Below are 17,925 nucleotides of genomic sequence, written 5' to 3' on the forward strand. Positions count from 1 at the left end.
GCCTCGTGTCATCTCATCCTCACGCCAGTCCTGTGGGGTAGGTTTTTTGCTTTCATTTAACAGATGAGGAAACAAAGGTTCAGAGGGGTGAAGGATCTTGTCCAAGGTCACACAGCTCATCAGAGACAGAAGCGGGATAAGAACCCTGTTGGAGTGGGAACCCAGCTACTTGAGAGAACTGCATGGGCATTGTGCAGCATAGAAGGTCCAGCCCTCCCACCTGTTGCAGAGAGACTTCTTATCTTCTGGGGGTTCAGTAGGTAGACGAGGAGGTCACTTTAGGGGCAGCTATTAATCCTAACAGTATCAGACAAAATGTACTTCAAATGACCTTATGCAGTGATTTTATCCAATGAGTCTCTTCCCTTCTCTTTCTGTTCACCCTGCCAGGCTGTGGAACATGTTAAGAGGGGCCCTGAAAATTCACTGCTGGCACTGCTTCATGCCAAAAATGAGGAAAAGGGGTAGGGAACGTGGGTTATGCGTTAGTCTCTTCCCCACCCTGTGCCAGGCCATGATCTAGATGCTGGGACCCAAGAGGCAACTAAGGTATGGTCTGTACTTTCAAAACATGTATGATAGAATGGACAATTATGATACAGGGGGCTGAGTGCTAAGTGAAGGCAGGATACACATAGTGTTGTAAGAGCAGAAAGTGAAAAGGGAAGTGGTAGTGAGTTGGGTTTTGAAGCATGCTTAGGAGTTCACTAAGGGAAGAAGGGCTGGAAGTTACACAAAAGCATCCCATATTGAGAAAATGGCAGTATTCCTGAGTGATTAGAACTTTTGAGTTCTGTGCTGAGGAGCATGACAGATGACGTGGAGAATGTGCTAACATTTGAAGCACATAAGCTGGGACTGTGGAAGGGGCTTACGTTAATTTCCTGGAGCTGCTGAAACAATCACCACAAACTTGGTGGCAGAAACTTGCAGTGTCTGATTTATCTTCAGAACCCTGTGAGACAGATGCTATCATTATTCCTCTATGACAGAAGAGGTAACTCATGTTCACAGGGATCAAATGACTTGTTCAAGGTCATACAGTTAGTAAGTGACAGGGCCAAGCTAAAACATGGTCCATCTTTTACTTCTTCTAGGTAAAGCAGGGAAGCCTTCCCTGGCCCTCCCTTCTCCTGCCCAGCCTCGCCCCTCTCCATCCCATCACTGGGTTGTTATACTCTCTTTCCATGATTGCCTAGAATAATCACTGATTGTCATTATCTTCTTTGGTTACTTGCTCATCATCTGCATCCCCATTAGAAGGCAAACTTTAAGAGAGCAGGGACCTTACTTGTCCTCCTCAGTACTGTTTGCCCAGCATGTGGAATTATCATTGGCACATTATAGGTGCTCGATTAATATTTAATATTCCTTTATAAGGAATATAGCATAAGCTAATAGCCCAGGTTATATTTCATAGAGTTAGACCCCTGGCTGCATTTCTTATTTGCTGTGTGACCTTGAGAAAATTAAACAACCTCTCTGTGCCTTAGTCTCCTTTTCTGAAAAATGAAGCTGCAATAGCACTTGTCTCGAAAGGCTGTTGTAAAGTTTACGTGAGTAAATCTACAACCAGCACTGAGAATCAGTGCTTCAGCATTATTCCACACTGCCTCATGAAAGGGGAAGCAGACAGGTGATGGTTAATCCTAGCCTGCTGGGAACAGTGTCTCAGAGAGCCTTGAGTGAATGGGGGAGTGGCTAAATATTGTCTGAAGGCTTTTGAGAAAGACTTCAGACAAGAGAATATATTTGAATGGGCTCTAGGACGAGCAGGGACTAGATGGGCTGCAAATGGAAATAGACTTTCCAGGCAGAGTAGGGGCAAAAGCATAAGCATGTGTTCAGGGAGTGCAGTGCCTAAAGTATGGAGGGAAGGGGCAGAGGCGGAAAGGGGAGAGCGAGGTTAAATTGAGAAGTACCTTGTCTGTGGTGCCAAGGAGTTAAGACTATCCTGTAGGTGTGAGGAGTCATTCCTCAGGGGAAGTGGCGTAGTCAGGTTAGCTTCTTAGAAAGTCTGGGATGGGCTGGAAGCTGAGAGGTTGGAGGCCAGGAGAATCTCAAGGAGGCCACTAGGCCATCTGGGGGTGAGGTGATGGTGGTTTTAACCAGGGAAGTTATGATGCAGACTGTGGGGAGAGAGAAATAAGCCATGCCAGAGGTAGAAGTTACCAATGTATAGGTTCTGGGGGTCCAATAGAGGTGAGTGTGATTGCAGAGGTTCAGGGACCAGAGAAGGGTGGGTAGCACTGCTACCACCAGACTGAGGGCAAAGACACTGAGATGGGTTCTGGGCATGGTGAATTCAAGGTGCCCAAGAGACACCTTCCTGTGTCGTTGGACTCTACCTTTAACCGACTGTGGAACTCTAAGCAATTCACTTAACTTCTCAGAGCCTCAGTGTCCCCATCAGCAAAATGGGGATGATGGTTGTACTTGTTCCATATAGGGATTGTGATAGCAGCATGTTAAGTTCCTGATCACTTTTAGCATCTGTTATAATTATGATTTCCCGATGTAGCTATGAGCCATGTGCTGCAGGTACAAGGGGGTACATTATGACTCCAAGCTCAGCACATTTTTGCCAGAGTTGTAAACTACATCCTCTGTGTTAAGTTCTCCCTCTCTCTTCTCCCTAACCTCAGCTCAATAGTTTCAGGGGAAATTCTGGACAGCTCTTAGCCTAAGCTAATCTATTTGATTAAAGTAATTTTTTAAAAACACTTGCTTTGTGAAACATATGTACAAAAAAGCGATAAATTTCAAAGTACATCTTAACAAGTAGTTTTAGAAAAAGTTTCAAAGAATGGTGCTGGTTACAGTTCCACAATTTTGGGTATTTCCTTCTAGCTGCTCTAAGACACTGGAGACTAAAGAAATATCAATATAATGATTCAGTAGTCATGTTCATTTGTTAAATCCTATCTTTTCGGTTGTAACTGTTCCTTCTCCCAATTTTTACAGATATTTGGGCAATGACCATTGTAACTTCTTCATGTTTAAAAGGTTTGTTGACATTATGGAGAAGGGGGATGCAACTGGTTGATGCTGTTGGAGAGACTGGTACAAACTCTGCTGCTTTTGAAGGTTAAGGTTTTGCTGTCTGAGTCTGTTTGTAGGGTTCATGGGAGTTGGGGTTGCGAATAGAGGATGGAAAAGAGTAGAAGGCCAAGTGTGGCTGTTTTAGTGCTCCAACCCATATGAACAAAAGGTAGTTTGGGCCAGGTTGCATGTCTGTCTGTCTATGTCTTTCTGGGAGTTTGGAAGGGTATGGGTGTGGGAGGTCTTGATTCAACATGTCAGGGCAGTGGATGTTTGCTGGAAGTAATGGAAAGAGCCATGGTTTGGGGCCCAGAAAGGCGTGAGGCTTGCTCTCTGGCCCAGGCCTTCCCAGCATGAGGAGGACCCAGCCATGTGGGGTTGTAGTGACTACGTAGACCCCAGGTACAGAGCAGGGCAGAAGGATCCTGTGTTCAGTGAAAGGACACCAGGGCTGGGAGACATTCTTCCTGCAGGGGAAGAGCACATGTGAGTCCCAGACCTGCGGAAATGTAGCAGCAGCCACTCTCAACAGGTTGGGGATGGCTGAGGAGCAAAAGCTGTCAGGGGCCCCAGAAGATGGCCCCAGAAGCTAGGCCGAGTGTGCATTCTTCTTGGAGTCTCTGGGACGCAGCTGCAAACAGCTCCCTTTGCTGACAAGACAAGAATGCTTTTGGCCTCCAAAGCCCTGTGGGGACTGGCCCTTGCCTCTCTCAGCCAGCTCACCTTAGCACATTCTCCTAGTTGTCCTTCCCAGGCAGCCAGACCACTCCTTGCTGGTACTCAGGGATCCCGAGTTCTTCCCTGTTTTTGGGTCTTGGGGCAGGTTGTACCCCAGCTCTGCTGCAGTGCTCTGGTCTGGGATCTTCTTGAGCCTGGCTCCTTTTTACTTCCCTAATGTCCTCTCTGTTCCAGGACCCTGTTCAGTTCCTGTTTTGTAATTATTGCCTTGGTTATTTGCCTGTTTAAGGTCTGATTCCCTCCATACTGTAAGCTCCTTGAGGCAATGACTGTATCACAGTGTCTGGAACATACCAGGTACTTTAATATGTACTGAATGAAAGAACGAGCAAGTGGTTGAATAGGCAGAATGGGGATCAGGGAAGGTGCTTTAATGTGGTGAGGCTCACATCTCTAATGAAACACTATAATCCAGTATCGGATAACTAACACATTGTTTATTTCTAGTTCCGAGTTGTTAAATGCGTGAAGTGAAACCAAGGGCTTTTAGAACATCTTGGAAGATGGGGGTTATATAAACCGAGTCAGTACATTTTGATGTGGAGTCAGGCATTCATGTTCAGAGGTAGGGAAGTGGAGTTTCTCTTCTTGGTTCTTCTTGGTTCTCCTCACCGCGCCTTCAGGTTGGGGAGATTTGCTCCAGGAATCAAGCATCATGTGACTTCCAAATTCCACAAATCCACCAGAATGGGGCAAGTGAGAATTCTGCAGATGCTCCCTGAAATCTGCCTTCAAGAAATCTCAGCCCTGGAACCAAATCAGTTAGGCTCTTTCTCCCCAGCCTAACTTAGCAACAAATGCTGACTCCATCTTCAAGAATCCAGACCCAGCTCAAATGTCATCTTTCCACCCGTGAGTGTCCCCTGCCTCCTCTCCGCACATATTACTCTGCTGCCTTCTCAAACCCCACTGGCTGCTTTCCACCCCACTGCCCCAGGTCATACCAGGTAGATCCAGAATGCTTTTATTTTCCAGCATGGCAGAAATTATCATAGGCTACAGCACACCCTCGGGATTTTAGTGAGCTGCTGGTAGATCTCAGTATCCCCACTGGCCTACTTGCCTCCATGTTGCCCCAGAGACTTTTCATAACAAATCCAATCATGTTACTTTACTTCCCTGCTTAAAACCTTCAGTAGCTCCCTATCACTCTTGAGATAAAGCCTAATCTCTTTAGATTGGTCCTCTGTCCACCTACCAGCACTCAGGCCTCTCATTCACTTGTACCCTCTCAGCCAGCTATTATAGTCATATGTTTCTGGAATGGCCTGTGTTCTCTCCAGCTTCTGTTTTGTGGCAGATGCTATCCCTTCTGCTCAGAACTTTTTCCTCCCGGTCATGTTATTCTTCTATGATGCCAGTTCTGGGTCAGTTCTGGGGGTGGGTGGGAAGGTTGAGGGCAAAGTTGTCTTCTGTGTGCTGTTTGACCTCCCTTGGCTCTCCAAGAATGGCTGACATGAGTTGCAGAAGTTACCAAGATTCAGAACAAGGAGGCAAACTCTTCTTCAGCTAAAATAGCTTCAATTTGCCCCAGTTCTAAAGGTGACCAAAGGTCATACAGGCACTCTGTCCCATTTCTACCTATGGTGCTCTTCCCACCCTTTGCTGTCCACTGGAACCACCCTGCAGCTTAAAAGGATCCTGATGTCTGGATCCTACTTCCAGAAATTCTGATGGAATTGGCCTGGGTTGGGTCAGGGCATCAGAGTTTTTTTTAAAGCCCCCAGGTAATTCTAATAATGTGCAGCCAGGTTACAACCACAGGTGTTACTGGGGTAGTGGTTCTCTTGATTGGTTGCACATCTTGATTACCTAGGGACTTTATAAAATTACCTGCGGTAGGTTGAATTATGTACCCCAAGGAAAGGCCTGTTCTTTTTTTTTTTTTGCGTGGGCAGGCGCTGGGAATTGAATCCAGGTCTCTGGCGTGGCAGGCGAGGACTCTCCCACTCAGCCACCATTGCCTGCCCCATGTTCTTTTCTTATCATCACATAGTTGTGAATTCATCACCATGATCATTTTTAGAACATTTTCATCACAATAGAAAAAGAAATTAAGAAAAAAGGAAACAGCCACACATCCCATATCCCTTACTCTTCCCTCTCATTGACCACTAGTATTGCAATTTACTCAATTCTTTTTACCCTTATCCACCTCCCTATTATTTTTTTTTTTTACTTTTATGTCCATATACTGAATAAAGGAAGCGTCAGCTGCAAGGGTTTCACAATCACACGGTTACCATGTAAAAGCTATATAGTTATACAATCGTCTTCAAGAATCAAGGCTACTGGAAAACAGTCAACAGTTTCAGGTACTTCCCTCTAGCCACTCCAATAGACCACAAACTAAAAACAGATACCTATATAATGCATAAGAATAACATCCTAGATAACCTCTTGACTCCGTTTGAGATTCCTCAGCCACCGACATTTTGTTTTGTCTCATTCCTCTCTTCCCCCTTTTAGTTAAGAAGGCTTTCTCAATCCCATGATGCTGAGTCCTGGCTCATCCCTGGGATTTATATCCCACATTTCCGGGGAGATTTACACTTTGGAAATCATGTCCCACATAGTGGGGACGGCAGTGAGTTTACCTGCTGAGTTGGCTTAGAGTAAGAGGCCACATCTGAACAACAAAAGAGGTTCTCTAGGGGTGACTCTTAGGCATAGTTATAAGTAGGCTTAGTTTCTTCTTTGTAGGAGTAAGCTTCATAGGGGTAAGTCCCAAGATCAAGCGTTCAGCCTAATGAATTTGTTGTCCCCACTTCTAGCAAGAATATCAGGAATTCCCCATATAGGGAATTTGAATATTTCCTCCTTTCTCCGCAGTCCCCCAAGGGGACTTTGCACTGAAAAATGGCTCAGGTGGTTCTAATGTGCAGCTAGAGTTGAAACCATTGTACTTAAATGTTCCTTGCCCCCTTCTTCTCTCCCCTCTCCCTTTTTCCTCCTCCTTTTTTCCAGAAACATTGGCTGAAGACTTAACTCTATTATCACCCCGTTCAGCCTTGTAAAACTGTGCTGGCCTCCTATTTGGGGTTAACTCAGGGGCTGTTTAGGAATGGGAGAGCCACCCCATCAGGGGAGCCTGTCCCAAGAACCAAAGCTGTGCTCCAGCTCCCAGCACCTCCACCCACCCACTGCTGGACAGGGGAAGCATCCAGCCCTGCCTGGTTATATCTACATGGTAACTTGTCCTGTTTCCAAGTCTGCCAAAAGGCCTGGCTCTCTGCTTAATCAGGGGGTGAGATCACACATGGTCATTAGGATAATGGTCTTTCTGGGGTCCCCCAGACCCAGCATTGGGGTTCTGTGGGTCTCTGGCTCTCCCTTTGGTATGCCTCAAGGTCCAACTGCATCTTTGTTGAGGCATCTATAAACAAGGCTATGCTCCAGTCTCTAAGCTGCTGTCTTGGCCACCCCTGGGTAGAGCTGTGGGCACCAGGCCATTTTCAGTGCTCTGGGCATTTTTTATCTCATTGCATCTGTACCCCAAACATCTGCTGACCAGGTGCTCTTGGGTCAATTCTGCATCAGTGAGCAGTGGTCTTGTGTGGTACCCTTTCCTGTAATACTCAAATACTTTCTTCAGGGATCTTAAGGGGCTTATGTGTTTTCAAAGGTTCTTGCTCCAGATTCCCAACTACCACTGTTTTCTTCATCTCAGCCCCACATTTGCTGGGTGCCTCCTGTCCAATCTCTACACCATCTCTACCTGCACCATCACCACCCCAATCTTGGGTGGGAGGCTGATGGGTGTGCAACAGATATTCACTAAGGGTTTGGGTTAATGGAGGGTCAGCATGTGTGTGGACATAGTTAAAAATGGAATTTTACACTTCAGTGTCCATTGATGGTGTCTCTCTACAGGATTCAGGCAAACTGCCCCCATATCCCTTTTTCTCTTTTCCTTTACAAATTTCTCCCATCTTGTATTTAAAGCTGCCAACAAACACCTGTTTGATTGACATCTTTGCCTTAAGACCAGGCCCTGGGATAGGTGTTCCTAAGGTTGATTTTTTTTTTCCCCTTCTGAATCAAAATAAACCTCTATGAGAGGAATTCTGTTACATTTCTATGTCAATGGGCTCAAAGTGCCACTAGATTTTTTTTGAGGGGGTGGGGTGGGGTGCATGGTCTGGGAATCAAACCTGGGTCTCCCGCATGAAAGGTGAGCATTCTACCACTGAACCATCCATGCACCCAGTTTTTAAAATAACATTTAAGAATTTTGCTTATAAGATTTGAACAGAGTTGGAAGCATCTCAAATATCCAGCAATGGGCGATTGATAAACAAAATGTGGTATGTACATCCAATGGAATGTTATTCAACTGTGAAAAGGAATGAAATTCTCATACATAGTATAATATGGATGAACCTTGAAAAACATGAGGTTGAGTGAAATAAGTCATATACAAAATGACAAATATTGTATGATTTCACATATGAAATATCTACAATAAGCAAATTCATGGAAACAAAAAGTAGATTACTGGTTACCAGGGGTGGGGAGAAGAGAGGAGGGAAATGAGGAGCTAATGCTTAATAAATACAGTTTCTGTTTGGGTGATGAAAAAATTTGAGTAATGGATGGTTATGAGGGTAGCAAAACATTGTGAATGCAATCAAGACCACTGAATTGTGAACTTGAAAGTGGTTAAAATGGGGAAATGTGAGTTGTGTATATGCTACCACAATAAAAAAGTAAAAAAAAAAAAGCACTGCACAGTTAATATATGTAAACAAACAAACAATTCTGCTTTCAACACTCACCCAATATCATGAGGGTTATTCTACTACTTTGTACAGGCTGCAGCATGAGGTCAATGCAAACCTAGAGTTACTCTAAAATTAACCATTTACTCCTTCCTTTCTGGTAAGTCTTGATGGTGTCCACAGGTTTATTGTACTATTATTATTTTATTATTTGTATTATGCATAGTGGGGGTCACATTTCATTCTTTTTCCATCTGAGTATCTCGTTATTGCAGCACCATTTGTTGAAATTTTTGTTTGTTTGTTTGTTTTTTGAGAAGTGCATGGACTGAGAATTGAACCCCAGTCTCCCGCATGGCAGGCAAGAATTCTACCACTGAAGTACGCTTGTACCCCCTGTTGTATTATTTTTAAAGTTTGTCAGTAGATTATTGTTAGAAGCTTGGATTTTACTCTGATTTGGAGACTACTGGATCTTTTCAGCCAAGAAGGGACTTAATTTGACTTTGATTTTAAAAGGATATTTCTGGATGCATTTGTGGAGAATATACAGTAGGAGGTTGTATCAGTTTTTTTAGCTGCTAAAAACCTTACAATGGATTGGCTTGAACAACAGGAATTTATTGGCTCATGGTTTTGAGGGGCAAAGAAGTCCAAAAGAGAGGTAACAGCAAGGTGATGCTTTCTCCCTGAAGACCCTAGCCAATATGGGATTGGCTGCAGATGATTGATCCTAGGTCCTTGGCTTTTCCATCACATGGCAATGCATGTGGCAGTATCTTCTCCTTTCTCTTCTGGGTTCCATTAACTTCCAGCTTCTAGCTGCTCACAGGGGCCCCTCTCTTTGTGGCTTTCTGTATAGGAACTTCACTAATAAGCCATCCTGATCACTATTGGTTCAGTTGGGCTACACCCCAATGGAAGTTACCTCATCCAAAAATCCTGTTTATAATGGGCTCACACCAGAGAAATGGATCAAGATTAAAATCATGTCTTTCTGGGGTACATAGCTCAATCCACCAGGGGTCAAGGAGGTTAGAAGGCTATTGTGCAACTGTAGGTAAAAGGCAATGATGGCATGAACCAGGATTGTAAGAAATGATTAGATTATGGCTATATTTTGAAGGCAAAGATGGTAGATTGGATATAGAATATGATAAAAGGAGAGAAAGAGTCAAGGATGACCTCAAGATTTTTTATCTGAATGACTGTAATGATGGAGCTGACATTTCCTAAGAGGGGGAAGAATGCAGGAGGAACAGGCTTTGCATGGGAGGAGAGGAGAGATTTATTTAGGAAAATTTGTAGGTCCAAGTAGAGGTTAAATGAGCAGTTGGGAATAACCTCAGATTGGAATTCAGTTGTGGTGGCATGGGTGGTGGTACTAGATGGTAGAAAGCATGTAAGTGATGGCTTAGTGATTGCTCCTCCATCCCCCAGTCCCTCCTCAGTTAAGAAAAGTAGAATGAAGAGGCAAAATGACATGTTGGGTTAAGAAGGCTCTTCAGAGATTATCCTGAAGAAGGGGGAAACTGAGACCCAAAGAGTACAGGTGGTTTGCTCAAGGTCATGTTGCAAGTTACTAACAGAGCCGATAGTAGTCCATTTCTTCAGACCCCCAGGTCCTTACACTTTTTAACATGCCATGCTTCTTACCAACTCTGTGTTCTGGAAACTGCACATACTAATTGAACATGGGCAAGCTGTGGCCAGATGACTCAATTTTGTTTCTTCCAGGTCACCATCCTTGTCAGCCTGGCCCTAGCTTTCCTTGCCTGCATCGTGTTCCTGGTGGTTTACAAAGCCTTCACCTATGACCACAGCTGCCCAGAGGGATTTGTCTATAAGGTAAGGGGTTTCTGCCAGGTGAGTGGCCCAAGGCACAGTCAATTTCAATTAGAGAGTTTGTCAGCATATCTTCATTAGCATCCAAATTCTGTGTGAGGCAACCTCTCTCCAGACAATTCAAAATGCAGTATGTGTCTAGCAAGGAATTTACAAATTTTCACGAAGGTCTTGGTTTCAAGGAAGCAACTCCCCACTCCCACCTCACCCCAGATAATGCTCTCAAGAGTGTATGAGTCAGGAGGTGTTCCAGCTTTGAACGCATATCAACTGTGATAGAGAGCTCATTACCTTTTGAGAGATTCTTTCATCTTTAGTATGAGTCTTCCTGTTTCAATGGCTGATTCCTGACCTCTACAAAGACCATATAGAGATGTGAAGATAGGAATGGATGCTTCTGAGGTTCGCCTTCCCATTTTGCAGCTGAACCTCAATGGCAGGGCTGTATCTCTATTCCTTGACACCACTTCTTCCCAATGATGCCCCTTCCCTTAAAGATCCAAACCAGTGACATGACCTTGAGGAGTCTCCTTGCCTTACTGAGTCTCAATTTTTTTTGCCTGTCAAATAGGGACTGATAATGCCTGCCCCTAGGATTTTTGTGGGTCCTTAAAGAGGAGACTTTAAATATACCTAAGGGCTATCATACAATTGATGCTCAACAAATGTTAGTTAATGGGACCCTTTCAATAAAGATAGAATCTACTTTAGAGCTATTAATATTAAAAGTCATCATTTACTGAGTACCTATAATAGGTCAGGATTTTTGATGAACATTTTCACAAATATTATCTCATTTGAGCTGTGCAATTATTGTGAGAAATAGCTGTAATGGTCTCCATCTTATATGTGAGGAAATAGAGATTAAGAGTTTAATTCAGAGTTTATCTATGACATCACAGCTATTAAATTACAAAGTGGGAGACTCAAATGGGGAATATTCTGATTTGAAAATATGTCTCCTTCAGCGAAGTCACATGACTACCTATGTCTACATTCTTAATGGATTAAAGCTTGGGTTCTGAAAGATTGGAAACAACTATCTTAAGGGGAAAGGTTAAATAAATGATCATCTAACTAAATAATGGAACACTACACAACCATAAAAATAAACAAGGGCCTCAAGAGATGGGCAAGGAATGCTATTGAGGATAATATGGTTAAAGAAGGTGCTACCTTTGTGTAAGAAAGGGAGAATAGAAGAATATTTTTTTTAGAGAAACTCTGAAAGGATAAATTATAAAACTAATAAAAGTGGTTACTTGAGGGGAAAGAGGGATCAGGGTAGAGGGGACAGATATGGAAGCAAGACTTCTCTGAATATATCTTGTTACATGTTTGTCTTTGGACAATGAATGTTTAACATTAAAAAAATGAGAAGAAAAAAGCAATTCCAAAAAATTAAAACTAAGTTAAATAAAGATTCTAGGTCTATACTAAGTATATAAACTTACAAAGAAATTAAATATTACAAGTGAATTTAGAATGCAGTACATTGACTATAGATCCTTAATGGAATATATTCTAAGGATGTAAGAGCTTTGGATAAATCTTAAAGTTCAGTCAGGGATCTGTTAGTAATAATTTTGGTGTTATTTTGTAACTATTTTCTTTTTATTGATAATGCAAATATACAATTATGTGAATGTTGTTAGGAATCAAGGCTTTTGAGCATATGAGGAAAGAAGAACAGGTATAAAATCAAGGAAATAATGTAAGCATCCTTAATGTTAAATTGAATTAAAAATATCAGTATGAAGTCATAATTTTGTATTTTAAAAAACATATTTTCCAGCTTAGTCCATTAAAAAAGTTTAGAAACAATCGTAACTCAATTGTATTGAGCACACCTAACACCTAGATCATGGGGTCTAAATACCATTTACAGCTAAAGGGAACTGAGTTTCCTTGGAGGAAATGCTTCCATGACTGGAGCAGGATATTCACAAGATGAATCTGGGGCATCTTGTGCCAGAAGTGGGAAAGCTGATCAATACTAATGGGTTATACCAAAAGGACATAAGCCCCAACTCTAAGGGGCTCCCATTGGCCAAGCATGGAAGCCATTAGAGTATTGAAAAGAATATGAAATGAAATAGATTAAAACACATTAAATATATAAAAATTTATGAGTTTATAATGACAAATTACACACACAACTCACTTTTTGTACATCATTGGGAGTAACTAGAGCAAGAACCCCTGAATCTAAAACTTGGCAATTAAAGTGAAAGAATTGCACATTTGTCTTGCCTTTACAAATTTTAGTTTAGGGCAACAAAATATCCATAATTAATATGGAAAATTTCTCCTTTATGGAAGAATTGCAGTTAATAAAAGTGGCAGAAATGATGGAATTAGAAAATCACTATTTTGCAACCCCAATGAGTTGATTGATTCAGGCAATGATTGTCCAAAGGTATAGCCATTAGTTGAAAGGCTAATGGGATGGGGGGCTCTATAGTGGATAAAGCTGTCACCACCTGAACCCACCAATTAATCCTGGCTTCAGCAAAATGACAACCACATTCTATGTACTTTCTGATTGGATGCAGTATGAAGCCCACACTACCACCATGCTGAACCTGCATCTCACCAAGCTGCTAGGGCTAACTTTCTGTGTTAGTTTGCTAGGCTGCTCAAAGCAGTTACCATGAACTACATTAGGCTTTAACTATGAGAATTTATTACCTTATGAGCTGCCATTTTGAAGCCATGAAAATGTCTAAATCAAGGCATCATCAAGATGATGCTTTCTTCCTAAAGACTGGCTGCTAGTGATCCTGGACTCTTCTGTCACATGGCAAGGCACATGGCAGCACCTGCAGGTTTCTCCCTTGTTTTTTTTTGGCTTTTATTGCTTTCAGCTTCTTGCTTCCCAAGCTTTTTCTCTTTGTCTAAATTTTTTTTTTTATAAAGGACTCCAGTAAGTCCTTTATATGAGAGAATTATGACCCACCCTGAACGAGGTGGGTCCCATTTTAGTGTAAGTAGCCTTCACATTCTAGATGTCAAAAGACTAATTCTTTCTATATGCAAAATACATTCATTCCATCCAAAATCCCAAAGCCTTAAATCATTTTGGTAATAATATTAAGTATAGAGTTCCATCAAAATCAGTTATAGGTATGGTCTATCCCAGGGCACAATTCTCCTGTCTGCGGACCATGAAGCCTAGAGAAAAAGTTATCTGCTTCCCACATACAAAGCAGGGACAGTCATAGGATAAACATTCCCATTCCCATAGGGGGAAATTGGAAGGTAAACAGGGGTCATGAGTTCCAAACAATTCCAACCCCTTGCAGAGCATAGTCCATTAGATTTCAAGGTCTGAGAGTTATCTATAGAATGATGTTTTGTCCTCTGGGCCTGATGGAGCAGCAGCCCCACCCTTTGCAAGTGCTTCCACAGTGGCCATCCTCTCCCCCAACACTGGGATGAAGGCTACATCATCTTCAAGCATCTGAGTGTTGGCCAGATTCTTCACAATTCCCCAGGCATCTGAGAACACGGGGGTGATAGCACTCTTCCTGAACAATGGAGTGGGAAGTCACCCTTTCCACATACATGGGTGAGTCTGGTCTCTTGGCATGAGAAAATGTCTTTGGTCTAGACCTCATTTTCGATGGTTCTGCCTTTGTAGTCATTTTTCCTTCAGTTGCACTGTTTTTTGTCCCTTTTACTCCAACTGGCAGTGGTTCTATTCATACAGATCTCACAGAAAACTTGTTGGTTTTGCATGTAGTGCCCAGGAGTCCAGACTGTCAGATGAAAGAATGTTCCACAGATCCTTTCTGGACAACTGTATTTCTCAATTCTGACTTGCACTGAATTGGCTGACTGGTTCCATATTCAGTTAAACTCACACATGGAGCACTGTTCTCTGGGGACTTATTTTCTGGAAGCTCAGAATTTTCTAAACCATTGATTTCTGTTTTTTTTTTTTTTGTGTGTGTGTGTGCAGGAGTTCAGTTATCAGCTTATCCTTTTCCTCTTACATTGTACTATAAGCTGCAAGGAGAAGCCAGGCTGTTCTTCTCACATTTTGTTTGAGAATCTCCTCAGCTAAATTTCCAAACTCATTACTTTCAAATTATGCCTTCCATCTGACATCAGAGAATGTTGTCAAGTTCTCTGCCACTTTAAAACAAGGGTCACCTTTCTTCCAATTTTCAATGACACTGTGGTAGTTAGATTCAGTTGCAGGCACCTAGTTCTGTTGCTATGGACATGAGCCAATGGTACGTGAACCTCATCTGTTGCTGATTTACATCTGCAATTGGCTAGGAGGTGTGCCTGCTGCAATGAATGATGTTTGACTTAATTGGCTGGTGCTTAAATGAGAGACTCAATGTAGCACAGCCCAAGCAGCTCGGCATACCTCATCTCAGCAGTTGCAGCTCAGCCCAGGCCTTTGGAGGTGCAGAAAGAAATCACCCCGGGGAAAGTTGTTGGAACCCAGAGGCCTGGAGAGAAGGCCATCAGAGACCATCCTGTGCCTTCCCACATAAGAAAGAACCTCAGTGGAAAGTTAGCTGCCTTTCCCCTGAAGAACTAACAAAATAAATCCTCTGTGACAACTAATTGGCTTTTATTAAAAGCCAATCCATCTCTGGTGTGCTGCATTCTGGTAGCTAGCAAACTAGAACAGACACATTCATCATTTCTGTCTAAGGCTTCATTGGAACTTTAGTGTCTGTATTTCTACCAACAATCTCTTAAAGAAATCTAGGCCTTTTCTATCATAAACCTCACAGTTCTCCCCATCTCTACTCCACAATTATAAGGACTTTTTTTTTTTTTTTTTAACACTTTTGGTATTTGCAATAGCAGCACCCCACTCTTCTGGTACCAAAATTTGTGTTAGTTTGCTAAGCTGCTCAATGCAAATATCATGAAATACACTGGAAATTTATTAATTTACTAGCTTACAGCTTTGAAACTGAAAATGTCCAAATCAAGCTGTCATCAAGAAGATGCTTTCCTCCTGAAGACCTGCTGCTGGTGATCCTGAACTCTTCTGTCACATGGCAAGGCACATAGTGGCATCTGCTGGTCTCTCTCTTCTCTTCCAAGTTTCATTGCTTTAAGTTTCTTGCTTCCATGGCTTTCTCTCTCTTTGTCTGAATTTCATTCTCTTAAAAAAGACTCCAGTAAGAGGGTTAAGACCCACTCTAAATGAGGTAGGTCATACTTTAACTTAAGTAGCCTCACCATAAGGTCCTTCTTTCAGAGCATTCACACCCACATAAATGGGTTAACTTTAAGAACATACTTTTCTGGGGTACATACAGCTTCAAACCACCACACTTCCATTTATAAGAAATACAAGGGATAGAGGAACAAGTTAAATGATACCACAAGGAGGCAAATGGGCAAATCCAGAATATGGGACACTCTACAGGGCAACTGGCCCAGTTTCTGCATTAAGTCAATGGTTTAAAAGGAGGGGAGAGGGTGGAATGCTTCTTTGTTTTAGAATAAATTTCCTCCAGGGAAGGGTTTCTCTGCCTGAGCATATTGACATTTAAAGTCCAGATGATTCTTTGTTATGAGAGCTGCCTTGTGCATTATGGGATGTTAGCATTGTCTCTGACATCTACCCATTAGATGCCAGTAGTAACTCCCACTACCCCCAAACTGTGACAACTAAAAATATCTACAGACATTGTCAGTGTTCCTTGGGAGGCAAAACCACCCTAATTGAGAAGCACTGTTGTAGAACCTAGGCATGCTTTCCATTTAGCCAGCAGTTGGGCAAAGGCAATGAAAGAAAAGCCTTGCTTCTTCTTAGCACTTCACAGCTAGGAGAAGCAAATCACTCTCACTCACATTCCACTGGCTTCAGTGAATCACAGGACTTCAAGTGCAATCACTGGCTGGGCAGCTGCTTACCAGCAATCACTATGGAAAGATAGTAAAACCTTTGGTGGTCAGCTGGTCACTATACCACACCTGGGAAGCTTTCTATAAATGTCAGAAATTGCTTCACTTGCAATAACTCCTTTACTCATCAAAACAGACACTATTATTTTATTAATTAAACCAAAAAGGAAACTGAGGCTCAGTGGAGAGAAGTGACTTGTCCAAGGTCATTGCCTCAAATTGGGTTCCCAAGAAGCTAAGCCCAAAATGGGGATTTTTGTCCAAGTGGTTTATTGATAAAGGCTTGAGGAAGAAACTAGGCAGTGGTATGGGTTCTTGTGAAGGCTGGTCTGAGTCTGATCCCACAGGGGATCCTGGAGCATGAAGAACACCACAGAGTTTCCCACCTTGAGGCAAGCATGTCAGACTTCTATTCTCCCGTACCAGCCTTTTATTGGCAGTTGACTCCCCCTACTCACACTTTGGAAAGAATGGAGAGTAATCTCTAAGACATTTATAGATGATGTGGTTCCCATTGGCTGCAGACAATGATCTAGAGAAGCAAATGGTGGGTGGGTGGATCTGGTTGGGTCACCAACAATATGTCCCATAGTCATATAATCAATAAGGAGAAAAAGTAAGTTTCAAATCAATATCAAAATTAGATTCATTTCTTCTGGCTTCAAATAAGTGGCAACTTAGATGATGATGATGATAGTGAAAATAGTGATGTGGTTGGTGAAGCCCTGCTGTGTATTGGGCCCAGGTCAGGCGCTATCACCTGCTCTCCTACCGAAAGCCTGGCATGGCTGTGGCTCCCAAATGGGGTAACTGTTTCTCAGGGTGGATTGGACACTGTCTGCCAAACTCCCCCTGACTCTGTCTCTTTCTTCCCCAGCACAAGCGCTGCATCCCAGCCTCCCTGGATGCTTACTACTCATCCCAGGACCCCAACTCCAGAAGCCGCTTCTACACAGTCATCAGCCACTACAGCGTGGCCAAGCAGAGCACTGCCCGGGCCATCGGGCCTTGGCTGTCAGCTGCTGCGGTCATCCATGAGCCCAAGCCACCCAAGACCCAAGGCCATTAGAGGACCCACCCCCACCAGCCAGTATAGGGGGTGGAGAGGGGGCCTCCCTGGTTGGCTAAGCCAAGCTCCAGTTATAAGACAACACTGTACTCCTGGGATATGGGGGCGGGGGCGGGGCAGGGCAGGGTGGGGGGAGGAACTCACTGAAAATATTGTGCACTGGAGTTGTCTGAATGGATATTTCTTTCTGTCCCTTGGTATTGTTGATTCGTCCCAGAGTCAGGCTCATGTACAAAGGCATGTTTCGTGTTGATCGTTCCCATGTAAGATATTTTCAAAGCCGCTGCTTATTCTTTGTTAGGAAAATTTTTAGAACTAAAAAGGAAAGGAAATGAACAAAATGCATTAAACTGGCTAAATCTGGAAGCTGTTGTAAGACAGTCGAGAGCTCAGAGTCTCCGGGCCTCTTAGACAAGGAGTTGTAGTTTCACCATGGGCTCCTGGGGGTGACACAGACCCGGGCCGCATGGTTTTCCTCTGGCCTGCAGGGTAGGAAGAAGGGAAGTTAGAAATGGCCGAGTCCAGGAGAAGCACTGACATCAGCATGGAGGGAGCCCAGGATGCAGGCACTCAACCCAAGTAAAAATTGTCCCCCACTGGGGCATTTTGCAAGGTTAGCACAGA

The 17,925-nt window shown here is 43.1% G+C and overlaps 1 protein-coding gene across 1 annotated transcript in view; it reads left to right on the forward strand.

The window, feature by feature from the left end:
* NSG2 (neuronal vesicle trafficking associated 2) overlaps window positions 1–17,390 on the forward strand; it is a 61,621-nt gene extending 44,231 nt beyond the window's left edge. The window contains exons 4-5 of the mRNA XM_077138104.1: window positions 10,239–10,349; window positions 17,110–17,390. Of these exons, the coding sequence (XP_076994219.1) occupies window positions 10,239–10,349; window positions 17,110–17,301 (303 nt within the window). The 3' untranslated portion in view covers window positions 17,302–17,390. The remainder of the gene's footprint in view (window positions 1–10,238; window positions 10,350–17,109) is intronic.
* The last annotated feature ends 535 nt before the right edge of the window (window positions 17,391–17,925 follow it).

Source organism: Tamandua tetradactyla, chromosome 20, assembly GCF_023851605.1.
Source record: "Tamandua tetradactyla isolate mTamTet1 chromosome 20, mTamTet1.pri, whole genome shotgun sequence".
Lineage (NCBI taxonomy): Eukaryota > Metazoa > Chordata > Mammalia > Pilosa > Myrmecophagidae > Tamandua > Tamandua tetradactyla.